The following is a 12,859-nucleotide window of genomic DNA, read 5'->3' on the forward strand; positions in this document are numbered from 1 at the left end:
CACCCAAAAGGCCAAAACCTCTCCAGTCACTATGGCCTTCAACACCAAATTAATCGGAGATTAATCAATAAATTGATTAGTCTAGTTTAAGTCGACCTACCTTTAGATATACGGGGTTGAGCTCTATCCAACTGCCACAACACTTAGATCCTTCATTTGCGTTGAGCATCATAGTTCAATAAAATCCGGATGGATCTCTCAAATTAGTTCTTATTTTAGATATGATAAGAATGATGAAAGATTGTTCAACATTTGAGAAAAAACGCAGAAAAAAAAAACGATACCAATAAATACAAACCATCACACCAATACAATCTCCAACGTTTGAATCTTACTCTTTGTTATCCTTAACATGACAAGAATTATCTACAACCACAACCCAAACCTTAGCTTGATGCTCCAATCAAGCTGAACAATGGCTTTACCATGAAAAGAAAGTTAGTTTCTAGGACTATTATTCCTTGTTCAAGGCTATTGCACTCCGATTTTTATAATTATATATGATTTTAATTAAGGTATATTTTATTTAATAATTTGTATTTTATATCATATGAATATTTATTTTAAGTCATCACAATATTTCATCTTTAACTTTGTACATAATAATAAAAAATGGATGTATATGTAAAATTTCTTAATTTTGGTTTGTTAAAATTAAATATTCTTAGGAAAATTTGATTGCAATCAAAACATGATATAATAACATTAATGAAATTAAAATCTCTTAATAACAATATTAAATTGTTCCATTTTCTCTTCCTTAAATATACACTATATTGATCATTTTCATTGGAAACTTTATCATATAACAATGAATTTGTTCCATTTTCTCTTCCTACCTCTTCTTCTTCTTGTCTCCCTTTTCTGTTATATCAGTGTTTCTTTAGCGCAAAATTGTAACAGTAAAATTTCACGTACTATTATAGTTGATCAATCTGGGAAGTCAAAATTTAAAACCGTTCAATCTGCAATTGATTCAATACCTGAAAATAACAACCAATGGGTGAAAATTCACATCAATGCTGAAACCTACAAGTATGTTACTTTTATTCAATTGTTTTTATTTTTTTCAGTTTATTGTTATTATTATAATGAATAATTTGTTATGGTTTGTGTTTTGTGTAGAGAGAAGGTTCATATTCCGTGTCAGAAGCCATGCATTTTTCTGGAAGGGGAAGGCATAGACGTTACTACCATTACATACAATGATCACCAATCAACTGATCAAAGTGCCACATTCTCTTCTTCTCCAGACAATGTCGTTGCAAGTAAGATTACATTTAAGGTGAGATAAATCATTTTTCTTATAGGTCGATACAAAGAAATAATATGAATGGTTATATTTTTAACATATCCTTAAAATAGACTCTCTTTTTGGTTTGTTTTATTTTTTTGCTTTGCTTTTTCTTTTTTATTCGTTTTATGTTATTCTTCTTAAGTTCACTAAAAATCAAATTCTAAAATTTTCGAAAATAGAATTCTAATATTATGTAATGAAACTACATTTTTCAAAAATTCAAGTTCATTATAAAATTTATATTTGTTTAGTCCTAACAAATTATAAAATAATTAATTTTTTATGCTTCTTGTTAATTTGCAGAACTCGTTCGATGTGGGGAAAATGTTGAGTTTGAAAGAAATAAAGGATGGAAATTATGCTGTGCCAGCACTATCAGCAAGAATATATGGAGACAAATCTGGATTTTATGATTGTAGGTTTGTGGGATATCAAGATACATTATGGGATGTGGAAGGTCGTCATTATTTCAAAAATTGCATTATCGAAGGTGCTGTAGATTTTATATTTGGTAGTGGTCAATCTTATTTCGAGGTATTTATATATATTATTATTATTACATACGCCATGATCAATTTTTTTTATTTTTATTAATAATAATAATAATACTAATAATAATAATAGTAAAAAATTCCTGATCATATCAATATTTTTGCATTGAATGTTGTATATGTGTCAAAATTTTGTGCATGTTATATATGTTTCTTAGTTTTACTATCTTCAGTTAAAAAATTATAGGACTACATGTTTGTTAACGTTATTTTTTAAGAATATCAAATAAAAGTAAACAAGAGGACAATGTGATCAAGAAGTGATTTAATGTTAATTAATGTCATTATGTAATATAGGATGATTGAAGATTCATACTATTACCATTAAGAGAGGAGAGTTATTAGCATATTTATTATATTAATTTGTTTGTCTATTATTATTATTATTATTATTATTATTATTATTATTATTATTATTATTAGAGAAAATTTAAAACAAAGATAAAAAAATAAATAATGTAAAATTTCAATTACGAATAAAGAAAAGTTTTAAATATTCTTATTAAATTAAAAAATTAACATAGAAAATCAAATCATACTAAGATCAATATTTGATCTTTTTATTTTATACGTAAACTTTCATAAAGGAAATAATTATATGGAATAATATATTGCCATAAACATAAAAATTATTTATTTAAATTTAAGGATTACATATATAACTTTTTTATATAATTATTAGCTTTAGTGATTCTTTTGATAGAATTATTAGTTTTAATTTAGTCATAAATTATTATGACTGATTTTTTGTTATTGATGTAAAATGTATAATTTAAATTAAAGGTGATGAGAATTTTGATTTGACTTAGGATTGTGTGATCAATGCAACATCCCCAGGCTTCATAACAGCCCAAAGGCGTGAATCAGATCATGACTCAAGTGGTTTTGTGTTTAAAGGGGGTTCTGTAGTTGGCTTCAACCCTGCTTCATCTTTCTTGGGACGAGCCTATGGTCCCTATTCTCGAGTTATCTTTTATGAAACTAATTTGGGTTCTGTGGTTCATCCTAAAGGTTGGCATTCCTGGCATTTTGCAACTCACGAGTAAGTGTCACACATCATCTATTATAACTTGTAATCCAAATTTCTAACAAATCCATTCCTATTTCAAACACACTGATTTATTTTCATTCGATTCATTTTAAGTCAAATTAAATCTATTGCAAAAATATTTTGTTCCACAATGTCCATTTTCAAATTAAAATAAAATGTCAAATTTATCCTTAAACATGTTTTGAGTGGTTATTTTAGAAATCAACTTAAATTGGTTAAATAGTTAGGAATTTAAATTCCGTTTTGTCTATGCAACGATTCATTATCTAATAACACTTTTAAATAGAGCTTAAATTTATAAAAAATTAGTTTTTGACTTACTAGAAAATACCATAAAAAAATATACATAATTTCTTTTAACGGTTTAATAAATTTAAGAAAATTTGTACGCTTTTTTCTGTTTAATAGAGCTTGCATTGTGATTAACCAACTTGTGAGCAAATACTCAGGAATAAATTCACGTATGCCGAAGTTAACTGTAAGGGAGCAGGGGCAAATTTGTCCAAGCGGGTCCCTTGGGAGAAGAAATTGGGTGCTACACAGCTAAACCAATTTTCAAGATCATCCTTCGTAGACCATGATAATTGGATTTTACAGCAGCAAGCTTCTTTGACCATAGCTGAAAGATGACGCACTCAAACACTTTGATAAACCATTTTTCATAAGGATGTCAAAGTAAAATATGTCTCTCACTATATTTATGTAACACTTAGCAAAATTAACAAACGAATAATAGCCATCATCGTCACTTTTTTAGTTTCTTGGCTCACCTTTTTCTTATTTTTGTTTTTCCTTAAACGGTAACAAGTGATAACTTTGAATCAGCTAACATATTAATTGAGAGACTGATTATCATGTTCAATAATAAATAATATACTCCTTCATACAAAAAAAAGGTATAATCAAGTTAGAATCTTAAAAATAATAAAATAATCAAGATGCTATGTTCTAAATCGAAACTAGCTAAATAAGATAAAGGCAACCTTTTTTTTAAGAAAAATTTTAAATTGTTTGTTTTCTTAAGTAGTGCACGTATAAGTTATTGATAAACTTAAAAATTTAGGGATTAAATATCTGTAAAACCACAAAATAAACTCTGCATACAGATACAAAAGGAAAAGCTATATTCTTTTAATATAATAAATAAAAAATATTAATTGCATTTGTGAAGTATATACGAAGAGAATTCAATCGATGAGAAATGAAAACGAAGATGAAGAGCATAAATAGATTATTACTTCGACAACAAAGCTTTGTCCTTATAATGTGATTGTATAAATGACTCAAAACAATATAATGTTACAATATTTTATTATAAATTATTTTTTAGTCCACTTATATTATTTATATTAGAATGTCAAACATTTCATCCTCTCTAGGAAAAGAAATAAACAACGAAATATATCAAGAAGAAATAAAGAGAAAGAACGCATTCAAAATTTTAGCCAAATCTATTGAATTGAGCTTGGCTCCATATTTAGGACTCAAATCTCATAATTCCTTTCACCATGAGTCTTATTTTTTGTTGTCAGCCAATATTTGACTCTTTCTTATTTTCTAATTCACAAATAGTTCGAAATTGATCATTTATTTTCAACAAAGCATATTGATGTCGACTAAGAAAATATCTAATAAAAAAAATTATCCATTCAAATAGTGTATTAGATGGTGACTTAACAAGGGGGATTTTCAAAGAATTTACTAATGTGATTTTTACTCTGTTTGACTCTTATTTGATAACCTCCACCTCTTGATTACTGACTTCTTTCACATTATCTTCATTGCTCAATTGTATCTTAGAGATTGTGCACATTCCTCCTCAACAGTGCTTTCATATCCAACGGAAGAAAGTTCAACAAACTCATCGAAATTATTAGTTGATGCGAAATCATCCTAAATGACAGTTCGTTCTTTACTCAATTTCTCTTAAACCTTCAACCACTCCTTACAATTTAATGCACTTATCCGCCTTCTCTTGTTGCAACTCACCCGTCAACTCCTCTTCTTTCACTTGAGATCCCAAGTTTTCCTTCAATAGTAGTACAAGAGAAGAGAGGATAGGTAGACTTGTAGCAATCTGATCCATCAATTTCTTAAAGTGGTCTAATTGCTCATTCGCCCTTTGATAATAGATTGAAAATTTTTTTGTTCTTGGATCAGCGATGGAAAAGCTTCTTCCATCGAGGATTGTGAGAAAAAAAAAAGAAGGTTGGTCATGTTAGAGAAAATCATGGTGTATGGGAGGTAGTGTCTCAAGAGGACTATAAGAGTAAGGATGTTAAAATTGTTGTGGTTCAAGGGGTGGTTGTTCATAAGACTTATAAGGGTGGTGGTGGTGGTAAGGTGCATATAGATGTAGGTTCCATGGAGGTATTTGGTGGTGGTGGGATGGGGCTTGAGAGTATTGCAGTTGAGGACAATATTGATGAAAGTCATATGAATATGATGGTTGAGATTCATAGTCATAATAAGAACCACCATAGACATTGGTTGACATGCACCATAGGGAGAATTGTGATCATAGTGGGATAGAGGAAGTTGATGCCATAAAGATTGATGTTGAATGTAAGCATCTCCCATCATTTGATAATTGGTTCTTTGGTGCCAACTAGTATTGAAATTGCTATTTCCTCCAACATTTTCACAATCATACAACTCAAAATTACAAGAATTAGAATTCATAGAAAAAGAGCGAATAGAAACTAAAGATATCAAGAAAAAAAAGACAAACTCTAATTACTAGCAAAGACAAAAAAAAGTAAAAAGCAAGCTATTCACACTATTACATATTAACAATAACCAATAACAAGTACACATTGCAATTCTCTGACAACGGCGCCAAAAACTTAACGAGTGCTAAACATCGATTTAGAAAATTTACAAGTTTAAATCTCAAGATTCGTTGTAGCTCTAAATTGAAATTCAACACTCCTCAAAGTTTAGTAAAAAGTATCACAAATTCAAAACAATAACCGGGAGTATAATCCTGAGTTGTTTTCCTAAGAATCACAATAGAGTGTATTATCATTGGCTATGAAAAAATTGGGGGTTTGATCGCAATTGAAAAAAGCTTAAATAACAAGAAATTAAAAGAGCAAGTATGGATTAAATAGCAATGCAATAAGACTAAGGACAATTAAAGTAATTAACTAGGAATTGAAAGTAAATTCAAATGCTAAAAAGATCTTGACAAAAGTTGAGAACCTAGAATCACTATTCTTATCACTAATCAGAACATCAACATCTACAAATTGAAAAAAGTTAATTAGGCTTAATTAAACTTAATCTACAAATCCTAATTAACTTAATAATTGAATTAGTAAAAGATTAGTATCGCCAAAAATAAAATTAATTAATATCTCTAAATTATCAATCAATTTACTCATTAATGACTCAAGTTTACTTAAATTTTTAACCCAAACCATATATATGATATGCTCTATCTTAATTATTTATGTTTTCTGTATTTTTCTCTTTCCCTTTATTTATATAATATTTATTATTTCATTTGAATGAAAATTATATATCATCTTTATTTATTAATATTTGTTTTATTATTGGAACATCTTTTCCTACTTGATTAGGGTTATATGTCTTTTAGTCAAGAGAACGGCAAGAGAAAAAATATAATTTAAGTTATTATGGTAGATAGAAAAACAAAATTTTAAAGGAAAAAAATTAATTGATTATTGGCAATTAGAAAAAGGGTCACAAGACATGGAAGCATATGAGACGGTGTAACAATGACAAGTGAATTAGATGAATATTGAATGATATAAATATACAATATTAGATAAGTTAATTGATAATTATCGAATAAGTTTGTAAGAAGTGTTAATAGATTGAATGTGAAAATTTTGAAAAGAGATAATGTGATAAACATGGCTTAGATGCTTAGAAGGTAATTTTATGTGAATTCCTGATGGTGGTTTTAATTTATATATATGTGAAATGTTAATTGTGTGGTAATTTGTTTGTATTTTTATAAAATGTAGATGTGTGCTAATTTTTGAGATATTGAGCTATTCGATAACAATTTTCTTGGAACACACTTCAATAAGAAATTCCAAAAAAAAAATAGTTTTTAAATGATGATTCGGAAGATGATGAAAATAGACATCAAGTTAAGAGAATGGCAGTGCTGTCACAAAAAGATATCAAGCAATTTGAATTTACAGATGAGAATGTTGTCTGTTAATTCTACAAGCTTATGTAATGATACATGGTTTCGCTGTGAGGTTGAATGAAGTTAGACGCAATAGCGATAGAATCATATAATAATGAGCCAAATTGTTTATAATCGAGAAGGTTCAAGAAAAAAAGAGGTTGAAAAGCATGAAAGAACAAGGGACCGTCGACTTTTTAATATATAAAGTTATATTAAACTTTTTAATTTTGATAATCACGATCCAACTTTGAAAAACTCCATGTTAGATGTTTTTAAAAACACTTTTAAATTTTAAAAATTGCAAATACAAGCACATAATATTTTTTATTTATCAAACACAAAATAAAATATTTGTATTCTCAAAAAACACAAACTCCTCCTAAAAGAATTTTACCAATTTAAGTCTAAATATATAAAAAGTAAAGTATCGTTTTTGTCCCCAACGTTTGGGATAAGTCCTATTTGTGTCCCTAACGTTTAAATCGTCCTATTTGTATCACTAACGTTTATAAAAGTGATTCAATATTATCCTACTATCAATTATACTAACAAATCAGATTATATTTTTCAATTATTCTCACTTGGATGTATTCATTCTCAATTAGGTCTCAATTGGATGTGTTCGATTTTAATATTATACCCACTATTTGTGTTTAGATTCAATTATGTCCCTAGAAAAGTGAATTATGTAAATTTTGTAGGAATTAGTTTCAACTTTTGATAAACTATTTTTCGGAGTGGATCATCGATTCTATCCCAGACATTTGTATTATAACTTCAAGAAGAAATTTTTAAAACTCAAACTAAAGCGTTCATGATTTGTAGTTGATGGCAGGATAACATTGAATCATTTTTACAAACGTTGGGGATACAAATAGGACAATTTAAACGTTAGGGACACAAATAGGATTTACCTCGAACGTTGAGACAAAAATGATACTTTACTTATATAAATTTTGACATAGACATAACGATAAGAAACATTAATGCTAAATTTACATTTCTAATTGATGGAAAAAATATGCAATTAGACTAAGCTCAGATTTTATGACTACACATCACATGTATTAATAATCTAAAAAACCAAGTGATCTCGTTAATCTTTGATCTGTCTAGAACTCCACTCAAGGTTCTTTTTCCGCTGTATAACTGTAATGTGAGGTTCCCTTCTTCAAAACTTGTACGTACCATTGTCCAATCTAGGAAAAAAAATTAAACTAACACCACAAAGCTTTAACTGTAGGTCCTCAATTTAGTTGTCCTATAATTAAAACAACATGCCGGACACAGACCCCACAAACTCTAACTAGACAAAGTGGAAAAAACTCCCGCAAAACATTAATAAGTGGTACCCCACTACACCCCCACCTTGGAGCGGCACTCATGCAGACACAGGCAGATAGAAAGAAGAGGGGGGAACCCTTGTTAATTATTTCACCCACTTAGATCAATGTTTTCCAAATGAGCGATATCTCGTAATCATAATTAAGTTGGATTTTAAAGCGACAAAAAAAAAATTTAACCAAGAGACCTAGCTTCAATTACTAATACAATATCGTACAACTTGTGCTTGTGTTGTTGACATTCCTTGACAACAAAAGTTCCAGTTTTATCAAGCAGTCCTAAACCTTTCAGCTTACACCAATCAGGGTAACCTACAAAGTAAAATTCCGCAAACACTGCCTAATCAAAATGTTGCCTTAGCTGCATCTCTGTTTCACTTTTCCAGGTTGCATGAGATGACTGCCCCTTCATCCTTTTGGATTTCTCCTTATCTTTGACAGTTGATCCTTTCTTCTTGCTCTCTATGCTGGGATCCTTTGGAGGGCGATCGCCACATACGGGGCACACCATTCCCCGCGTGCTGGAGTAAGTCTTTGGAATCCCACACTGCAAGCACATTCTATACAAGAAATGAAAGCATTCAGACTGAAAGAAACAAAATGGAACAAAGAAAAATAACCTAACCACAGATACACACTCAATTCTTTTGAATTTGTCTCCCAATTTTGGTAACATTCTTGGACAATGAGGCACAAAAAGGGTCAGAGGAGTATTATGATACATTAGTACATACTCCATAACCCATTCCTTGAGTACCCCGAAGAATGATCAGGCAATACAATGGCAGTTCTTAGATATCTCTATTTGAGTACTTATAAAAACCTCCATGATATAAATTATGAACCTATTTCAACTTGCAAAAGAGCTTTATGTTTAGAGTCTTGAGTACATGCAACAATTCAAATAGGAAAGTAGATATCTTTTGGGTCCTTATTTACTACTTGCTATAGAATAGAGCATACCTCAAAAGATCTGCAGCATCTTCAGCATTGGGATTGGTTGCCGTTGGCATCCGCTTGCCTCCTTCTGGGGTGCTTGATGGGACTGATGCTGGTGGTTGACTACCATTGTCACTTCTTACTCGTTCATGGATCCCAACCAATTGAGGCTTTGCCTCTACCACCACACCTTTAAGAAGTGTATCAACAAATATTAAAATTTTGAAATGAACAAGAACACACCAATTATTGGAACCAAATTGAAGTCCAAAAGGTTAACTAAAGACTCTTCATTCATATGAGCTACAGTAGCTGCCAGCTGAGTTAACAACTCAGAGTAATATACCTAGTTACCAACCCTAGGAAAAAAAAAATTAATTTTCACTGATAATTGATCGTGTCCCCTTGCCAAATAGCACCTAAGGCCAGCACTTCAATTGAGGCCATCCAGAAGCATTTTGAACATAAGCAACTGAAACTTGACAAGCAAGTATGGATTTTTATTATAACAAACACACAACTGAAGCAAAGGGGAAACCAGAAACTCAGAAGAACTATTCAATCCCTTCACGTGTGTTAATTATGTTCAAAGTATAACATCTCCATTCCAAATCAATGGTGGAATAAGACTAATTACGGTAAAGTTAGATTGAAAGCTTTTAGTTTGATGTTCTTCTCTGATAACCATAACTCTGTCATATATAAAGCAAAGATAACAAGCATGAACCTTTTTAGAGATATAATAGATACCTGTTGGTAAATCCTTTTTATCCCTACGATTCCTCCTGCTGCCATGCCTCCCTTGTTGCGGCTCAGCATCTTTCGCCGGATTATAGTCCTTCACGCTGTTGTTCAGAAATTGGGGCGGCCCTGCAACCTCCCATCAAGTTTACACAAACACCCAAACTTCAACAATACCGAACAAAATTGAAGATAATTACTTTAACTACAGAAATAGAGATTTGTGGGTGAAGCAAAAAGACTGGAACTTAGATGGGAGTGTTTACTTCGGAGAATGCATCGAATGCAGAAGGAAGACCGCAAGCGGAGGAAGGTTGGGGGCGGTCGAAGATGGATCGGTCGCCCAGTGATGGGTGGGACGCCGCTGAGGGTTCGGCAACGACGGCATCGTGGTGGGCGGCGTCGTCGTCGTCGGAAGAAGAATGATGGAGGTGGGGGTGATCATCTTCTTCGGCAGAAGAGTAGCCTTGTATGAGAGACAAGCTCATTTTAAAGAAACGTTGCAGCTTCTGAGCGTAAAAAAGAAGGATTTGGATCAGAAAGCTAACCCTAAAATTGTTCAGTTTTTTCTTCTTCTCACTGAATCACTCCAACACGAACCCGATGGTAATATATCCACAAGGTCCTTCTTAGTGTTATTATTGCTTCTTTTTTTTTTTTGCTATTTGTTTAGAGCAATGTTAGGGCTAGCAACTTTTGGAATTAGTAACCATCAAATAGCCATCAATGATAGTTTAATAGTGTGAGATTGGTGTGAGATTTCATCCAATGACTCACTTTTTTCTGCTGGTTACATGCTGGTCAAAATGCAATAAAATTGCTGACCCTAGACTTTTCTTTTTTTTTATATGGATCAAAATGGTGTGTTATATTATTATTAGAAGGGCTAGTTAATATGAATATGAAATTAATCTTTTAAAAATTGTTATTAATTACATTAAATGGTCCGATTTGTTGAACGGCGAAGAAAAATGCAAAATCGAAGAGTTTAATTGGCATATGACAGTTTTAGCCATATTTATAATTTTTTTTAGGGTAAAAGATAAATAAATTCCTGAACTTTTAATTTGTGGATATTTAATTTTTTTAGAATTGGAAAATACAAAACGATTCTTGACCTCTCAAAACGTCGTACAAATTAATTCTTTCGTTCAATCTGCAAACTAATATCAAACAAAAAGTTTGATATTGTGTCCATGTGACGATAACGGAGTGATGTATCTGTTATGAGGTAGAATGAGATGTTGACATTTATTTGGAGGACAAGAAGGTCTTTTTGCTCTACTCCCAAAACGATGACGTTTTGGGAGGTGCCCTAATTCTCCAAATTGGTCCCAAACACCATCGCACTTGTATAGTTAAGGGTTTGTTACGTCTAGGGCGTCTATGGCCAATGAAGGAGGTTATTCGAGCACCCAACGAGTCTGATTGCCGTCTCACATTCGTTGCGTGGAGGCTGGAGACGAGAAGGATGGCATTGTTCCTATGTGCAAGTGTGATGTGTATGTTGTACTGTACAAGTCCAAGACGCCAACTAACCCCAACCAGTTGTTTCTTGGGTGCTCCTTCTTCAAGGTAACATGATTTTGTGAAGCTTGAAGCTGGTTCATGTGTTTAGCTGAATTTTGATTTTGTTGTTGATGTTGCATTTGAAAAATCCATCCCACTACAAGTTCTTTGTCTAGCTTGATGATCATGTTGTAAAAATTGGGGTACAAAAAAATGAATTACTGACAACGAAGTTGACGATCTGGAGAAGTATTTGTGCAAGAATAAAGCAAAACAGAGGTTGGTTAAGTTGGAGAAAAAATTTGCTTGTCTAGAGATGGAAAAAAAATCTAATCTATGGGTTATTGTTGTTTGGTAGTAATTTGTGCTGCTGTTGTTGTTATTAAGTGTTATTAGATGTTGAGCATTGTTCTTGTGAAAAACAATTGACATAATGTAGTTATGTTTATTCTTTGATGAATGATAATATGTTGTTGATGTAACATAATGTGTTTAAATGGCTATATATAATATCATGTTAGTAGTCCGGATATGTAAAATTCATTAAATAATTTGGATCATTAAACATTGAACCATAAGATAAGTTTGAAGGATTACAAGTCTAACAAAATATGATAAGCAATCTCATAACAGGTCACAACCTGCGCATCATAATTTTTCCAAAAAGATGCTAGGATGAATAACAAATGAAAATAAGTTTATCCAAATTTTTACATAAGCTACGACTGACTTTCTAAAATAGCAACATCATTTCTTGGCATTGTTGACTTCTGGAGTGGGGATGAACTGAAATATTCTTTTAGTTCCAGTGCTTACTGCAGCCAAAGTCTCATCAGATGGTCTTTCAGTTGCTTCTGCACTTGGCTGCTGTGATCTTTGAACATGTTGTTTGCTACCATCCTTCCTTCTAATTGGTTGTTTTAGTCTTAAAGTTCTGTTAGATGGCCTTATTGGAACTCTGGCCAGAAGTTTGAATGAAACCTGGCCTTGCCTTACAGGGACTGCAAAAATAGGCACAGATGCAGCTTCTAGAGCAGCTTGTTGTTGGACCACATCTGGAGTTGTGATAACTGCAGAATAGTTCAGGTTGGTTGGAATAATGCTCTTCACACTGAAAGACCATGTTATGTTCATGTCATAAATGAAGAAAGATAGCAAAGTCATCAAACAAATTTAAAAAAATACAAATATGTCCTTTAACATTTTTAAAATTGACAACTAAATCCTTCAACATTTTATCGGGGGGACATAAAGATCCTT

At 31.5% G+C, this 12,859-nt stretch overlaps 2 protein-coding genes across 2 annotated transcripts; one reads left to right on the forward strand and one right to left on the reverse strand.

Moving 5' to 3' along the window:
• The first annotated feature begins 811 nt into the window (after window positions 1-811).
• Window positions 812-3,742, forward strand: LOC114927497 (putative pectinesterase 52). Its single transcript, XM_072210949.1, has 5 exons — window positions 812-1,035; window positions 1,126-1,285; window positions 1,601-1,831; window positions 2,658-2,890; window positions 3,349-3,742. The coding sequence occupies exons 1-5, from the start codon at window positions 812-814 to the stop codon at window positions 3,527-3,529; spliced, it is 1,029 nt and encodes a 342-aa protein (XP_072067050.1). The 3' UTR covers window positions 3,530-3,742.
• Window positions 3,743-8,584: 4,842 nt separating this feature from the next.
• Window positions 8,585-10,716, reverse strand: LOC112792255 (uncharacterized). The gene is made up of 4 exons (XM_025835426.3): window positions 10,357-10,716; window positions 10,100-10,226; window positions 9,374-9,539; window positions 8,585-8,970 (listed from the first exon to the last, which is right to left on the reverse strand). The coding sequence occupies exons 1-4, from the start codon at window positions 10,576-10,578 to the stop codon at window positions 8,751-8,753; spliced, it is 735 nt and encodes a 244-aa protein (XP_025691211.1). The 5' UTR covers window positions 10,579-10,716; the 3' UTR covers window positions 8,585-8,750.
• Between the last annotated feature and the right edge of the window lie 2,143 nt (window positions 10,717-12,859).

Source organism: Arachis hypogaea, chromosome 13, assembly GCF_003086295.3.
Source record: "Arachis hypogaea cultivar Tifrunner chromosome 13, arahy.Tifrunner.gnm2.J5K5, whole genome shotgun sequence".
In the NCBI taxonomy this organism is placed as follows: domain Eukaryota; kingdom Viridiplantae; phylum Streptophyta; class Magnoliopsida; order Fabales; family Fabaceae; genus Arachis; species Arachis hypogaea.

Bases quoted from the DNA above. Each gene is read 5' to 3' on its own strand.
- LOC112792255 (XM_025835426.3), bottom strand. From the start codon at position 10,578: ATGAGCTTGTCTCTCATACAAGGCTACTCTTCTGCCGAAGAAGATGAT. The intron at 9,540-10,099 runs GTATCTATTATA...CACTTCTTAAAG, and splicing joins TAAAAAGGATTTACCAACAG to GTGTGGTGGTAGAGGCAAAG. The intron at 8,971-9,373 runs GTATGCTCTATT...TTTCTTGTATAG, and splicing joins GATGCTGCAGATCTTTTGAG to AATGTGCTTGCAGTGTGGGA.
- LOC114927497 (XM_072210949.1), top strand. From the start codon at position 812: ATGAATTTGTTCCATTTTCTCTTCCTACCTCTTCTTCTTCTTGTCTCC. The intron at 1,286-1,600 runs GTGAGATAAATC...GTTAATTTGCAG, and splicing joins CAAGTAAGATTACATTTAAG to AACTCGTTCGATGTGGGGAA. The intron at 1,832-2,657 runs GTATTTATATAT...GATTTGACTTAG, and splicing joins GTGGTCAATCTTATTTCGAG to GATTGTGTGATCAATGCAAC.